The sequence below is a fragment of the Hyaena hyaena genome, unplaced genomic scaffold (assembly GCF_003009895.1).
Source record: "Hyaena hyaena isolate Hyena2069 unplaced genomic scaffold, ASM300989v1 scaffold_1710, whole genome shotgun sequence".
NCBI lineage: Eukaryota > Metazoa > Chordata > Mammalia > Carnivora > Hyaenidae > Hyaena > Hyaena hyaena.
Window position 1 is genome coordinate 194,729 of NW_024082345.1, and position 17,168 is coordinate 211,896.

The following is a 17,168-nucleotide window of genomic DNA, read 5'->3' on the forward strand; positions in this document are numbered from 1 at the left end:
AAAATGAACTACTGGGACCTCATCAAGAGAAAAAGCTTCTGCACAGCAAAGGAAACAATTAACAAAACTAAAAGGCAACTGATGGAATGGGAGAAGATATGTGCAAATGACATATCAGATTAAGGGTGAGTATCCAAAATCTATAAAGAACTTACCAAGCTTAATACTCAAAAAAAACTAATAATCCAGTGAAGAAATGGGCAGAAGACATGAATAGACACTTCTCCAAAGAAGATATCCAGATGGCTAACAGACACATGGGAAGATGCTCAACGTCACTCATCATCAGGGAAATACAAATCAAAACCACACGAGATAACACTTCATACCTGTTAGAATGGCTAAAATGAACAACTTCAGGAAACAAAAGATGTTGGCAAGGATGCCGAGAAAGGGGAACCCTTTTGTACTGTTGGTGGGAATGCAAACTGGTACAGCCACTCTGGAAAACAGTATGGAGATTCCTCAAAGAATTAAAAAATAGAACTACCCTATGACCCAGCAATTGCACTAATAGGAATTTATCCGAAGGATACAAAATACTGATTCGAAGGGGCACATGTACCACAATGTTTACAACAGCACTATCAACAAGAGCCAAATGTCTATCAACTGATGAATGGATAAAGAAGATATGGGTATATATATGCAATGGACTATTACTTGGTGATCAAAAAGAATGAAATCTTGCCATTTGCAACAACGTGGATGGAACTAGAGTATATTATGCTAAGGGAAGTCAGTCAAAGAAAGATAAATCTATGATTTCACTAATATGTGGAGTTTAAGAAACAAAACAGATGAACATGGGGAAGGGAAGAAACTAAGATAAAAACACAGAGGGAGGCAAACCATAGGAGACTCTTAAATACAGAGAACAAACTGGGGGTTGTTAAAGGAGAGGTGGGTTGGGGGAGGAGTTAAATGGGTGATGGGCACTGAGGAAGGCACTTACTGGGATGAGCATTGGGTGTCATATGTAAGAGATAAATCACTGGCTCTACTCCTAAAGCCACGACTACACTGTATGTTAACTGAGTTGAATTTAAATTAAAAAAATAAACAAAAATAAAAAAGTACATTAATACAATGGGCTTGACGCGCCACCATGTGGTTAGAAATGGTAAAACGCTGTAAAATGCTGACAGGAGACTGCTTTAGCTCTGTAGTAATATGTCATGGCATCAAATGTTCCTTAAAAGGCTTATTTAAAAAGAATGCGGGTAGTAGACTACAAATGGGGCTACCTGCTCACTGTTAGGATGATTCTCCAGCATGTTTTATGCTCAGGTAATTAGCAATTTACTGTCCGGCGACAAGCCATAACCATCTGAGTTGTACATAAGTGTCTTAAAAAGTTGAAAAAACAAAACAAAACAACCCCTATAGATTCTTTGTATTCAGAGCAAATCATAGCCTGGGTTCTGAGATAGTTCAATGAAGAGTAAGCTGCCTATTGAAGGGATAAAAAAGAATTAAAAATCGAAGTGTGAAGTAAGTTTGCAAAGGAAAGACCTGTCCCAACCTTGTGCCTGGAATATAATCTCTGAGAAACGTGTACTATCTGGGACATAAAAATTTTCAAAGGCTACTGTCTTAAATTCTTCTGGTATTCAATCAGAATCTGATATAAATAATATATTGAATATTCCAAAAAAATTTTTTTAACTAAAAAAAGACAATGAAGAGTAGCTCACCTGTACTGTTTCAATTAGACTTGCTGAGTAAAAAGGCATTGCCACCATGTAAGTGAGCCTGTAGAAATTAAAAGAAACTTATCAGTACACTGAAACATCATGCTTACGCTACATTTTTAATATCAACTTTAATATGTCAACATTAATTTATATTCAAGCCTGAATATATTTAAGGTTTTCAACTATTAATATCTATAAGTCTATTAGTATCTACTTCAACTATTAATATCTATAGATACTTCAGAGACCTGTAACATAAGACGCCTTATTCAACAGTTGGCAAAGAAAATTTAAGTATTAAATTTTACATAGGGAAAGGCTGCAAAGAAAACAGATTTTATTTTAAACCAGTAAAACGTGGGCTTGGTTATGATTCACTGTCCAACCTGCACATAGCTAATGTAGCCTTGCTGTCTACCTGCACATAGCCAATGTGGCCTATAAATCTGATACTTAAAAGTTAGGATGAGGGTGGGGCGCCTGGGTGGCTCAGTCAGTTAAGCATCTGACTTCGGCACAGGTCATGATCTCACAGTTTGTGGGTTTGAGCCCCGCGTCGGGCTCTGTGCTGACAGCTAGCTCAGAGCCTGGAGCCTGCTTCAGATTCTGTATTTCCCCCTCTCTCTGACCCTCCCTTGGTCACACTGTCTCTCTCTCTCTCTCTCAGAAATAAATAAAGCATTAAAAAACAAAATTAAAAAAAAAAAGTTAGGATGAGGGATCCATTCCATTGTTTGGCTTTTCAGTGACATTTGAACAAGTAAGCTGTTCTGCTATCATCCTATCTATTATCATTATCCATTCCCAGACTGCCCACCCAGCAGAGCTAAGCCAGTCTTCAAAGGTGAGTAAAGTCCCCTTTTATTATTAAAAAACAATATTGTACAGCTTTGCAAAGTTGTTTCCTATAATCACTATTTAGACATAGTAATATTACAACTTTGCAAGCCTGCAAAATATAGTTATTTGAAATAATATCAAGGTGGGACTTACCTAACCCTATGGGGCCAGGTCCTGGCAAGTAGTAGTTTTCAAGGTGAATGGAACATCCTAAGTAATAATGTGCTGGAATGTCCCACAGAGGGAGCCAGCAAGCTGGGGGGTTTCCAATTCACAATCTTCAAAAAAAATTAAAAAGTGAAGAGTAAAATTCTAATCTACAAAAATGGTCAGTGTTGTAAAATCACTAAGTGACTTTAGGACTACATTTTAATAATGCAAAGGTTTGAATTTGCTTATCACTTTACAGGCAGATTTTTGTCTTTGCTTAATAATAAAATAATAATTTTTCTGGCAATTTGGGTTAAACAAACTGAAGACCTTTGCTAACTTCCTAAGAACACAGAGAAAAATCAGGTTGTGATTTCAGCCTTTCAAATTAGAAAGATTTATTTTAAAGGTAATATATGTGTTTCAGGATTTTATTCTTCATTTATTCCTGTTACTTGCCTTTTGAAGTTCTGGTCCCACAAATATCTTCTTGCTCTAATTTTCTTCACCACACTAAGATTTTTTTTCACTCCTAACACTAGAAAAATTAATGGAAATTTTCTACATTAGTGCCACTTTTGATACTTACGATTTCAGCAGAAGGTGTTCTCCTATTTGTTTAGGATTCCATTTATGAGAAATCTCTCTAAAAAATAAATTTCAATAAAACAAAAGTCATGTTATTTAAAACACCTTGAACTAGGCTGTTTTTCAAAAAGGTAATCAATTTAAATTAAAAAAAAAATCTGTAGGAGGGGCGCGTGGGTGGCTTAGTCGGTTAAGTGTCTGACTTCAGCTCAGGTCATGATCTCACAGTTTGTGGGTTTGAGCCCCACATCGGGGTCTGTGCTGACTGCCAGCTCAGGGCCTGGAGCCTGTTTCAGATTCTGTATCTCCCTCTTTCTCCGACCCTCCCCTGCTCACACTGTCTCTCTCTCTCAGAAATAAGTAAATAAAAAAAAAATCTGTAGGAGAAATATATTCTAATGTAAGCATTTTCCTTTCTGGGACATACCTCAAACAGTTATGGTGGTTTTAAAAAAAAAAATCCCAGCTGTTTTTGTATGTGCTGCAGGAAGGGGTTGACAGGGGAGGAAGAGCTGTAACTGATTATAAAAAAGAACATGAAAACTTAAAAGAGGAGATCTAAAAATGACAGGTTGGGGAAGAAAGAATTATTGGGGAGGGGAGGAGACAACAAACAGGCTAAAGGAAGAAAAAGCTTTAAAGAGTAACTAAGAATGAGAATTTTAAAACAAAATAAAATTAAGTAATTGTAATGCAGAATGAATGACACAACCTTTGTGTAGCACCAAATTTCCCACGTGTCTTTCCTTATTCTGATGACATTAATTGTGTGACCTACTGTATGCCAGGCACTGTGCAAAGTGCCTTGTATGAATTATTTCTAACCCTCACAATGACCCTGTTATCCCCATTTCACAGATGAGGAAGTAGGCTCGGAGAGAATTTATAACTCACCCAAAGCCATACAACTAGTTAGTGGTGGAAGTGGGTTCTAAACCCTGGTCTCTAGGATTTGAAGTGTGCATATTCTGCCTGCACCGCCTCTTATCTCATTTGATATAAGAAGGCATCCTGTGATGCAGGCAGAGCAGGGATGGTCTGATTCGTTTTACTTATGAGACAAATGAAGGTAAGAAGACCCACAGGGACATTATCAGAGGATGTCAAAATGCCGGGTCTGGAAGTAAGGTTGAGGACTCTGTGTTTCCTGCTATTTAGGTTACCCAGGGAAACCAGAAAAGGAAAAAGAAAGAGAGGTGAGCTAAAAAAAAAAAAAAAAGGAGAAAGTTATTTCAAGAGAAAAGTCAAAAAGGAGAGGGGCACCTGGGTGGCTCAGTTGGTTAAGGGTCCAACTTCAGCTCAGGTCATGATCTCATGGTTCGTGGGTTCAAGACCCGCATCAGGCTCTGTGCTGACAGAGCTGTCTTCGGATTCTGTGTCTTCCCCTCTCTCTGCCCCACCACTGCTCATGCTCTGTCTCCCAAATATAAACAAACATTTAAAAAAATTTGTTTTTAATCAAAAAGGAGAAAAGAATATGGAATGAGAGCAAAACGGAAAGTCAGGGAGGAGGCAGAATAAAATGACACGGCAGAGAGAGGGGCAGGAGAGGGGGCAGAAGGGAGAGTGAGGCAGAACAGGAGGTGTTGAGATAAAGCGTGAAATCAGAACTGAGCTCCCCCGAGGGAAAGGGCACTCACTGCACCACAGCCTCAGCAGGAAGCCAAGAAAACATTTGCTATTTGAAAGGAGTGAATATAAGGAGGTAGGAAAGAAATATATTTTATATTTAAAAGGTGTAGAAAATAATCACTAATAAGTCCTCTAAAAACAAATTCAATACAATTATAACATAGGTGGTATGCGGACTTTTTAAGAAAATGAAAGATCTGCAGAAAAACTTCTACACAACAGACCAACCACCTCTGATTAGAAGACCTTAAAGAGGCTTCTGGCTCACATTCTGATTAAATGAATACTAAAACTATTATATTAGGCCTGAATAACCACAGAAATATAGATGAAATGGACCACCAATGATTTAGATGAAAAATATAAAAAAGATTAAGCTTCCCATCTTTTTGACAGTGACTTTATGGTTGTAAAACAATATATGCTACATGGTTTGTAAATCCTCTGGGCACTGCTATTACTCTTCTCCTGGCCTCAGAAAGTATCACAAGGGATTATAACATTTTAAGGATGAAACCATCACTAACGTAATAGATCGGTCTGTGATCTGTATTTCTGTAAGAGCTGGGCTACTTCGTCTTTGAATACAATACTAATTATTATTAGTATTAGTATACAATACTAGTTACTTGCCAATTCTTAACATCAGTAAGATTATTAAAAATGGGAAAAATGAAATTTAGAATCAAGTAAGTATCTGTGGGTAAAACTTATTGCCACAGCTCTAGAAATCTAAATTAGCACATTTAAATGCTACAGGAAAGACAGTAGTATAAAAATCTACTTGTGATTATACCTCTTTCTATTTCATTATCAAATACTAGAAGATGGGCAAATACATTTAACTCACTATTTTCACCAGCAAAACCTCCCCTTGAAAAAGAGCAACAACATTAAGAGAAATGACTTGCCTTTTCTTAAAATAGTTCTCCATCTGACAGATTGATATACATGCTTCCATGTATAATCAATACACAAAAGGAACAGAATTTTAAATACCTTTTTAAATAGCCTTTACTTACCATTACCTCTCATTTTCAGATGTTCAGATAGCTGACCTCCTAAAAACAAATCTTCCCTCACCCAATCCCATTTTCCGGCTACTTATCTTCATCTTTCCTCTGCACAGCCAACTTTCTAAACTTGCTATTACCACATCCTAAACTCCCCATTCACTGCTGAACCCACTCCAAATTGGCTTCTACCCCATTATTCTACAGAAACAGCTCTTGTCAAGGTCCCCATTACCTCCATATCACTAAATCCAATAACATTTGTAAGTCTGAGGGTTGCTGGAAGGGAAGTGGGCAGAGGAATGGGTATTAAGAAAGAGGGCACTTGTGATGAGCACTAGATGCTGTATATACCTTATTTGCCCTTTCGATGGCCATCAGGAACCTCAGGTTCTTCCCTTCTTGAAGCTTTCTCTGTCGCTGTATTCCACTATCCCATAATCTTCTGGATTTTTCTCCTCCCTTCTTGTCTCTACTTTTGACTCCTTTGCCGGAGCATTTTCTTATGCCAGCCACCTATTCTAGAGTTCTGAAAGGATCAGGCTCTCTTCTTATTTTATATTATGCTCCTTCCTAAGGCAATGTCATCCAAGATGATGGCTTCAAAACCTTCCAAATCCATTGTCTTCAGTTTAGATTTCTCTATGTCAACCACGTATATCATCTGTCTCCTGACAACTCTACTTAGATACGGCAAAGCATCTAAAAATGAACTTGTCCAATATCAAGCTTATGATCTTTCTTTCCTACTCTTAGACTCTTGTGTGTTCCCCACTTAGCAACTGTTAATCAAAAAGGAAATCTCCTAATTGGTACAAGATTTCATTGTGTTTAAAATAGAATATGTTCAAAGTTAGTGAATTCAGAGGAGTGGTTACAAGAAATGGACAACATAAGCAGAAACTGCTAGGTATTTATATTGGTACAACTATAAATAATGAGTCAAATGGAGTTGGAGGTCAACCAAATGGGTTTTGTGAAAGACCAAACTATACAGGTAGTCTTGGTTACAGGTGGTCCTTACATTAATATGAGAAATCCCACATGAAAGTAAAGGGTACTTCGGGGTAGAGTAACATAGTCTCACTCATTCTGTCTCAGAGAAGATCTGTGGAAGGATAAGGAGGGATCTGGGCACTAGATAAAGAGAGATCACAGATGATAATCCTAGGTTATATATATATATTTTTTAAAGAATAGCACAAAACTCTAAGCTTGGTGACTTAATGGACACTACAGATTTGCTCTTTTTCTCTCAGAAGTGATCAAAATGAGTATAAAAGTCTAAATACTGGTGAACCCATACTGTCTTTACCTGTTCCACCTAGTGATTGCTATGCAGCTAAGGCACCTCAGTCTAGGAGATCCCCAAGCTCATTTCCCTCATGTGAATCGGTTCTGTGAATCTCTATGGGTTACTACTCTATGGGTTATGGCCTTGTCTGCTATGACTTAGCTTTCCCCCAAGAAAGGTCAACCTTGCCCCCAAAAAGTTAGAATTAAAAGATATATATATATATACTGTACTTCAGAGAACATCTGGTTACACAAGCCAAAATCCTAGGAGTCACGGAGGACAGCTCCTCCTCTATCACCTACCGTCCCGAGTCTATCACCAAGTTCCATCAGTTTTACCTAAATATATTGCCAAAGTATCCACTTAGATCCATGTCAAAAGATGCTACCCTATGGTGTTAGCTACTGTTATTTGTCACCTAGATTAATGTTATAGCATGTGAACGTGTATCCTTTTATCTACTTTGGTTCCTCCTCCAATCTTTTCCTCTCCATTTGCAATGACCCTTTAAAAACATAAATCTGATCATGTCATTGGCCTCCCTTCATGTCTTTAGGCCACGTCATTGACCTAAAACTCTTCGATATCCTTAAAGTAGCCTATAAGGTCCTACACCTGGGTCTCACCTCCCTCTTCAGCATTGTTACACTGCTCTCCCTTTTGCTCCCTGAGAAGGCCATATGAGCCTTCTCTCAGTTACCTGAATTCTCCATGTTCCCCTTGTGATAGTGTCTTCACACAAATGGGCCTCAGCCTCCTAATCACCATTCAAATGTCAGCTTAAGTGTTATTTTATTAGGGACACTGTTCCTAATCCTTTAACACCTTCAGGGATCCTTTTCTTTTTCTTCAGGGAACAAATCTCAATTTGTAGTTATTTATTCATTAAAGGGATTATTTTACTTAACAAATATCTCTTATACTACTAGATTCTAAGCTTCATGGTCTCAGGTACCTTTTGTTTCTTCTCTTTACTATATACCTGATTTCCAGCACAGGACCCAGCACATAGTAAGTAGTTAGGAAACATCAGCTAAATAACTACATGAATTAATGATAGGGATTTATCAGAAAACTTATCCAGGGGCGCCTGGGTGGCTCAGTCGGTTAAGCATATGACTCTTGGTTTCCACTCAGGTCATGGTCTTATGGTTCCATGAGTTTGAGCCCCACACCAGACTCTGTGCTGACAGTAAGGAGCCTGCTTGGAATTCTCTCTCTCTCCTTCTCTCTCTGCTCCTTCCCCACTCGTGCTGTCTCTCTCTCAAAATAAATAGATTAATAATAAAAAAAAATACCTGTCTATCCCGTTCATCCCTTTCTGTTCCAGTCCACACTTCTGACCTCTCAGTCTGGCTTAGATTACTGTAACAGCTCTTCGCAAGTCTCCGGCTACACCAGTACCCGCCCCAGCTTTTTAACACTGTCAGTTGAGTAAATCCTTGATCAAAGAACCGTAAACTAAAACAAACACCTTAGATTCCCAACTCCATAGAGAATAAAGCCACAGTCCCTTACAAAGGTACAACCACACTTCAATCTAGCCTCTCAGCTTCTCTTACTGTTATTCCACTCCATAAATACCCATTATTCTAAGCACAAGACATTTATTACCCAGACCTTCCGACTACCATTAAATTGGGTTTGCTGTCACCTCTACTTGGAATGCTCCTCTTCTCTGCCAAATCAATTCCTACTCATAATTCAAGATATAGCTCAGATTTCACCTTTTGTTGAAATTCTTGCCAACAACTTCATGCAGTGTCCCTTGGGCACTGGAAGCAGTCTGTTTAAGCATAGCACTAATCATGATGTACTATAATTTGCTAACACGTGTCTCCTTTACCCAAGTGGCTACTTCAACAGTAAGAACTGCTCATGTGCTCATGTTTGTTCCTCAGTAGACAGTTGCTGAAACAGCAGCAGGAGCTGAAAGACCCATCTCAATAGATACTAGACCAGGAAGCATTTTCTTTATCACATACTCATTCAATAAGATAGAACTAATTTTAGTCTGTTTCTTTTCTTAGCTACTTCAGGCAAGTTTTCAAAGTCAAGGTATTTTTAGAAACTATCATATTTTGTCAAAATTTAATATGAAACTAATATTGAGAGGATGCCAAAAAAGTACCTTGGTAAAGGTGTGAATTCACTGATTATTCCCTCTGCTCCAAGAGTGACTCCCTGGACAATAAACGTGCTGCCCATTCCTTTCCAAAGGGCCCTTGGTCCCTAAAATGAACAAAATGTATTGTTATTTCTGTTAGTGCCTAAATAAGAAACACAGAAAAGGTTTTAATAAAACTTGATATTGAATGCTTACTGACGTATGCAAATAAGGCATTATTCTAAGACATCTTAGTAAAGAACTACAATTACATTAACTCCTATCATTTTAGCATTCATCGAGTGGCTTACATTTAGGCGAATATGAACACTCCAATTAACTAAATCTCTAATATTTAATTAATTTTGGCAAAGATGTGAATTCATTCGTTGTTCAATGACATCAAAAGATGTCATTACCATGTTACATTAAGTTTTAGTACCAGAGATAAAATATTTTTATTAACTAAGTTAAAAGAAATTATTCTTGCTTTATTACAAAGACCAAACGGTACTTACATTATAAATAACTTTATATAGAACCTATAGACTAATTCTTACCTGAGTTTTGTTGAAGCTGTACATAATATTGATGACTGTAAATGGAGTGAGATGGTAATGCCGAGCATGATAATTAACCTATGGAAAAAATATTTAGTAATTATTTTTTGTTATTGTTTTGTCGAGAAATAACCAAGCCATGAAAGATATACAATCGAGTCACAGTATAAAGAAAAGTTTAATTCTAAAGTCATCAGTAATTACACATAAACAAAACTACTACTTTTAAAAGTACATGAAATAACTTATCAGCAGTACATATAGTCATGTATATATACAACCCAGAAAAACAATGCGCAGTATACACAGTAATGTAGATATATGATAAAGAAGCCCATGCTGCTTGACATGTTTCCATAAACACTAGAAATACATTCTGTGTGGCAAAACATTCATGCCTTTCAACACACAGGAACCATGAAGAACTCAGGAAATGGGAGATTCATGTCTCCTGATAGCTAGGATTTTTCATGCTATAAGCTATAAACAATTGGTAAATTAAGAAATCAGTAAAGGGGGTCAGAAATAATATTTATGAAGTGAAATAACAAAAAAGAATGTATGAGAATGCATCAAACATTGTAATGGTAATATTTCATAAAATATTTTTTAAAGTTACTCATATAGATGTACATAGTAGGTCACGATGTGATACTACGGCTTTGTAAGACGTATGTCTGAAATCCACTGTTTTAGGGGATACACACTGTCCGTGCTGTTAATGACTTTTTTTTTTTTTTTTTTGGTTCTAAGCATGAACAGCTTAATTTGTAATTATATCTTTCTAACTCAATTTTCACAGAAGATTAAGTTAGGTTAAAAGAGCTTTTACCAGTGCTGTCCATTTATCCCCTGGGTTCTTTCAGGAGATGTACAAGTTCAAAATTATTTTCTTAATGACACTAAGGCATCATTTTTTAAAAAACTGTGTTGATATTTTCAATAATAATGTAAAACAATGGTGGGTAAAATTGCTAACTCCCTAGCATGAATCAAGGCAGTTGGAAGCAAACTGTATTTCTGTACATTTTGTAGTCTTCATCCCACTCACTTGGAAGGAGGAAAAAGCCACTTTAACTAAAGAATGTCTGTGGTGAAACAGTAAAATATATTAATTTTATAAAACCTTGATCCTTGAATATATATATTTCTAATTAATATTCTGTGTGGCGCATCATGAAGTAAGATGGTTTATGGCTGTTCTGAGGAAAAACACTTGTCTGATGGAGTTGCAAGCTGAACTAGCCACTTTTTTCATGCAACACCATTTCTTCTGGAAAAACTGACAGACAGACATGTTTTTATTTATTTTTTAAGTTTATCTCTTTATTTTGAGAGAAACAGAGACAGTGTGAGTAGGGGAGGGACAGAGAGAGAGAGAGAGAGAGAGAGAGAGAGAATCCCAAGCAGGCTTCACACTGTCAGCGCACAGCCTTATGCGGGGCTCAAACTCAACGAAACTGTGAGATCATGACCTGAGCTGAAACCAAGAGTCAGATGCTTAACTGACTGCAGGTGCCCCGAGAAAAGACATGTTTTTAAAAATGCACAAAGTGGGCCTGTTGATTTTATAAAAAACCTGACACTATGTGTTGCCAATGATAAATTTGATTTCACAAGCAAAAATTAGAATTCTGGAAAACCTGCATCTACCATCAAGAACTTAGCAATACTGGAACACTTTTCTGGTGGGATTAGTAGTGATTCAATGATGATTTTTTTAAAAATATAGTGTAATCAGATATCTGAACATTTAGAAGCTCTACAGAAGTCAGTAAATTAGTATTTTTCAAATAATCAACACACGATGTTACAAAACTATAGATGGATAAAAATTCAACATGAAGTATAGGTCAATAGATTTTAATGTTAGAGTACAAAAGGGTAACTTAATATGATTTCAGATTTCTTGTTGCAAATAACCTTAAATACATTACTACTTATTAAATTTTGGTATACTAACAAACAAGAAAATCTGCCAATTATCTGAAAAAGATAAAACACTGCATTTTCAAATACATATGTGTACAAGATTAGACTTTTCTTCTTTCAAAACCAATGTACTTCAACAGATTTGACTACACAGGCAGATATGAAAATTTGGTTGTCTTCTATTATGTCAGATAGGAAAGATATTTACAAAAAAATAAAAGCTATTTTTTCATAAAATTGTTATTTATATTAACATCTCGTAATATCTAGATATTAGTTAAACCCATTGGTTTATTACTTTTTAATGAAGTGAAGAAATATATATTAAAATTTTCCCAGTTTTGATTTCTGAAATGGTAAATATTGATTGATAGATATTATCCACATAAACAAAAGTTCTCTGGAGACCTCAATAATTTTTACGACTTAGGGCTTTTCAAAACCAAGATGTTTGAGACTGGTATATTGAAGATTCTGGTACATTTCACATGGAATAAAGGTTACATAGTCTCAGCCATTTATCTGAGCTCTGTATTTTAAATCAGAGTCGGTATTACTGTTTAGAAGGTCAAAAAAAAGTACACTTACCTGACATTGGCGGCGCAGAACAATGCAAGGATGGGCCAGTACATTTTCTGTAAAGAGACTATGAAAGAATAATTTATATATACATGCATATACATACACATATTTATATACATATATACACACATACACACACATATATATTCTAAAAGTAAAAAATAATAACTAAAAAAAAGTCTAGACATGCTTGCAAATCATTCCACCAATAACAAAACTCAATATGAAAAGAATTAAAGCCAGATCTGCAAACTGGTTAGTGAAGGAAATAACATAGAATATTAGTATGTATAGTCTAAAGATGAAACTACATCTCCATACGCCTGATTTGGGAAACTCCTTTCCTAGACAACTTAAATGGTCCTTTCCATTTTTTTCAGAAAATGTTCTAGGAACAAAGTTCTTCTCAGAAGTGTTATCTTCTTCATTAACCCCATTCTATATATTTTAGTTTTGAGGTACACTACATTTAAGTTATAGGGATTTTAATGACTGTAAATTGACTACTATTTTGGGTATCAAATATTTGTTTGAAAGCATCCCCACAAAATAATTACAACTATGGGCTCAAAAACTAACAATGACAAACATACAAGCAGGTATGCACACACACGCATATATATAAATAATACAACAAATGAACAACAGCTTTAAGTATAAATAGTGAGGCTAAAGAAAAATTAACTTCAGCAGAAAGAAAACTTTAATACTGTTTTGCTCCTATTTACATTAATGCTCTCAGGTTTAGTTATGCAAGTAAGATTTTTTTCTTGATTAAAATTTTTAAACAATGAGTTATTCTGGTATGCAATATAACTCTGTGCAATTCTGATGTATTTGAAATAATATTCACTAAAAATCACATGGTCAAGATTGGGGTCTATTCCTTCACAAAATGATCATTAAAAATAAAAAAAAAATAACGGCATTCATTAAATGCTGATTGTAAGCAAAACCTAGACTCTATGTTGCTAAATATCATATTATATTTAGAATGTTTAGGGAGAGTTTCAGTGCAAAATTACTTTGTCTTGAAGGAGGAGATTAGATCAGATTTTTTTGGATAGACACAGGAAAGTTGTTAAAATATAACTTATAAAATTACTTTGTGATTACAAAATTGAGTGACTGTTTTCTTACTCGAAACAAATCAAGTCGTAGATTTTATATAATAATTTTTCTGTAACATATTACTTAACATTTAATCTACTGCTCCAAAGAATCGAAAGGAAACAACATAATATCAAACTAATCATTTGCTATTATAAATTATATTACAGAAAACACTTGAAATAAAAACTTAAGTTAAAAATCTTTACATAAAACATTACCTTGCAAGGCCAATACCAAATCCAGCAAATCTATTTAACTGCTCTAAAAAAGAAGAAATAACATTACTTATAACCAGTATTTAAGTTTACTGTAAAAAAATATTTTATTAACACAATATTTATTTAAGTTCCCCGTCCCCAAGTCAAATTCTGATATGGGCCAGGGAAATTGCGGGAAGTTACAAGGCAGAACCACTCTTCAGCTCCAATTCATTGTTGACATGTGGGACAGTAGGCCAAAGGTTTCTTTTTTTTTTTTTTTAATTTTTTTTTTAAATGTTTTATTTATTTCTAGGAGAGAGACAGCATGAGTAGGGGAGGGTCAGAGAGAGAGGGAGTCACAGACTCTGAAACAGGCTCCAGGCTCAGAGCTGGCAGTCAGCACAGAGCCCGACGCGGGGCTCGAACCCACGAACCGTGAGATCATGACCTAAGCGAAAGTCGGACGCTTAACCGACTAAGCCACCCAGGCGCCCCCCAAAGGTTTCTTAACTGTTATTTTTCTAAAAAGGTATTCTCGTTTTTACATAGTATCTTCCAATTTTAAAATATTGGCAACTATTTTTAAAAGCACTAAAACCCTGGGTGGGCCAATCAAACATGTCTACAGGTAGGATCTGTGAACTACCAGTTTTCAACTTCTAACTACAAATAATTTAATTTTTTTTTCTAAAGAAGGTTCTGATTGATACTATATCAGAAAACAACTTTACCTCCCATCTTATAAAATTATCCATTTATTGTTATTGGTGGAAAGCATCTATGTTGAACCAACAGTCCTAAGTGAAGCACCTCAAAAGTATTAAAAGAGTACTTAGGGTAATCAAAAGGGGTAAATAAGGCTTCTTTCTCTCTCCCCAAGTTTTAAATACTTTGAGGATAGCTGCTTAATTAGTACTCTGTAACGGGCTACTGTATACATAAGTGCTATTGCTGATGGCATTTCTATCATCTTATCAGAAGAGTTTACAGCTGGAAACATTCCTATGCTTATGTCAAAACAAAAAAATTTCTCCTTGGCTAAACAACTCAAAATCATGACGGTAAAATATCACAACTTCAAGGGACTAGATACTAAATTTCTATAATACAGTATCCACAAGGGATAGTTTTATCTCATCCTCTTTTCTGTCTCTCCTCTCTGCTCTTTCAAATGAAGCAATACCCTCACTATTTTGTTAGTTAGAATAAGGCCGTGTAAACAGGTCCCTGGGGTAACTATGTGGTTAGCTCTTGCCTTGAAAAAAGTACAAGCCACATGGAAGTTTCTTTTGCCAACTGAGATACTTTCTTTCTCCTTTCAGCTTTTCCCTTTTTGTGTGTATAGACCATCCCCTATATTAACACAAAATGCCACTGATATTTTCTGGAAAGTGTTTTCTAGAAAGGTTTATTTTTGTTAACTGTGTAAGTCTATCTTCTATTCTTGCAGAGTTATCATCGCCAGCTTCTTACTGCTGCAAAACACTTCCTTGGTTTTATTAAGAGTTCCTCCTCATTGTCATCAAGGCATAAATTATGAAAAGATAAAAACCCCAGCTTTACTGCCTAAGAAGGTGACTGTGTGGCAAATATATGCATTTTGAATTATTTAATTTTAACTTTCCAGTACTCCTTTTGGGACCTAGAGAAAGAAAACTAAACAGGGTGAAAAATCAAACTGTTTGACACGGTGTAAGTCATGGATCTTCTTCTATTCCTCCCAGTTAAATCAAACAAAACTGTCGTACTTCCAAATTAAAATCAAAGAAATGAGAATAAATATATGTAGAATATACTTAATATTTAATGATCTAGCCTATTATCCTAATGATTTCGAAATGGGGAGAGGCAGTTATTATATCCATTTTATGAATGGAAAAGAAGTTGAGAATATTTAAATCACAGTATTGCAATTATAACACTGGTCTTCTGACATCCTGCAGAGAATAATTAGGTCTTGATTCCAATGTCTTGAAATGGTCTCAGTGTTTTTTACTCTTTAGGGGAGTTTTTAGGTGAGAAATAGGAAAGCAGGAGGTGGGAAAACATAGCAGTAGTTTGACAGTCTAGAAAATAGACACAATTCCTATGTTTAAAAAAGAGAAAAAAGGAAGGAAAGGATTACCTTTTAGCTTCCTATGTGCTCTGTACTGTACTAGGCATTACTTAACACCTCATTCTGTTTAACAGAATTTAACACTTAAATAGAGCCAGGTTTGAATCCAAGCCTGTTAATGCTGAAAAACTTCTTTCTAGAACACAAAGCTACAATGAATTAATTCAAAGAAATAAAACTGTCAGTGAATTAGGTCACTGTTCACATAATTCCCACTGAACAGTAAATAACTTCCTTCCTTCTTGATTTAGGCCACGGGATGGAATACACCCAAACCCTTCGAAACTCCTACTACGCAGACCAGAGCTAAGGCAGGTGTCTTTTCTGGAGGTGATCCCGGAGGAAAGGTTTCTGCAAGGAAGAGGCAGCATGCCCGCTGCAGGGGGCAGAGGACGAAAGGAGGGCAGAGGGTGTGGCGCGCGATAGGCTCCGCGGCACCGAAGGCGGGACCCTCCGCGCGGCTTCCGCGCTTTGCAGGCCGCGAGCCACCGCCCCGCCGCTCTACCCACCCCTGCCTTGCTCCCACGTCCCTCACCGCTGCTCTGCCCCGGCACGCCGCCGCCGTCGCTGCTGCCGCCGGGAAACGGTTCCTCCGCGGGGCCCTCGAGTGGGGTGGAGGGGGCGGGTACGCCGTAGGGCGGGCTCTTCTCACCCCAGTGCAGGTTGCGGCTACCGGGGATGTCTGGGGGAGTGGTCACCCAGTGGCTCAAGTCCGACCCGGAGCTGAAGGACCTTGCAGGGAAAGCGCCGCCAAAGCCCTGCTCATCTCGGGCACCGCCTCGATAGCCCAAGCCATCGAATCCGTCCGGGCGCCGCGGGTGCATCGCAGACGGGGCAGGATGAGGCGAGGCCCCCCGGAGCCCACCACCACTAAGGCCACCGCGACCTCGGGCCACACGGCTTCTTCCTGGCCGGCGCCGCGTCTGGGGAAATCTGACAACCGGAAGTCACTTTGCAAACCCGGAAATTTGGTGAGCACGTGATCCCATCCCTTTCCGGTGGTCTGGAGGCCGAGGGTTGCTAGGGAGACGCGGCGGCAACCTAGTGCCATGACTTGAAACTATCGGTGTTTGGAGGAGGTGGGAAGATGACTGTGGGTTAATGGAACACGTACCAAAGAGATGCCGTAAAGGAATCGGAGTGGGAGGGACCGCCTGTGTGAGCGGAGGACGAATAAAGCCTTTTTTTTTTAAATTTTTTTTTAATGTTTTATTTATTTCTAGGAGAGAGAGAGAGACAGCGTGAGCAGGGGAGGGTCAGAGAGAGAGGGAGTGACAGACTGAAACCCGCTCCAGGCTCTGAGCTGGCAGTCAGCACAGAGCCCGACGCGGGGCCCGAACC

General features: G+C 37.4%; 1 protein-coding gene across 2 annotated transcripts in view; it reads right to left on the reverse strand.

The window, feature by feature from the left end:
* The window catches only part of SLC25A46 (solute carrier family 25 member 46), a 28,207-nt gene extending 11,450 nt beyond the window's left edge, over positions 1-16,757 (reverse strand). The window contains exons 1-7 of one of the 2 annotated variants that reach the window (XM_039224687.1): positions 16,480-16,757; positions 13,730-13,772; positions 12,405-12,462; positions 9,885-9,962; positions 9,349-9,449; positions 3,277-3,333; positions 1,698-1,755 (exon numbers count right to left, since the gene is read on the reverse strand). In XM_039224687.1, coding sequence (XP_039080618.1) covers positions 1,698-1,755; positions 3,277-3,333; positions 9,349-9,449; positions 9,885-9,962; positions 12,405-12,462; positions 13,730-13,772; positions 16,480-16,651 — 567 coding nt within the window. In that variant the 5' untranslated portion in view covers positions 16,652-16,757. Of the gene's footprint in view, positions 1-1,697; positions 1,756-3,276; positions 3,334-9,348; positions 9,450-9,884; positions 9,963-12,404; positions 12,463-13,729; positions 13,773-16,362 lie in introns of both variants that reach the window. The other variant, XM_039224686.1, reaches the window with a different exon arrangement.
* Positions 16,758-17,168: the final 411 nt, after the last annotated feature.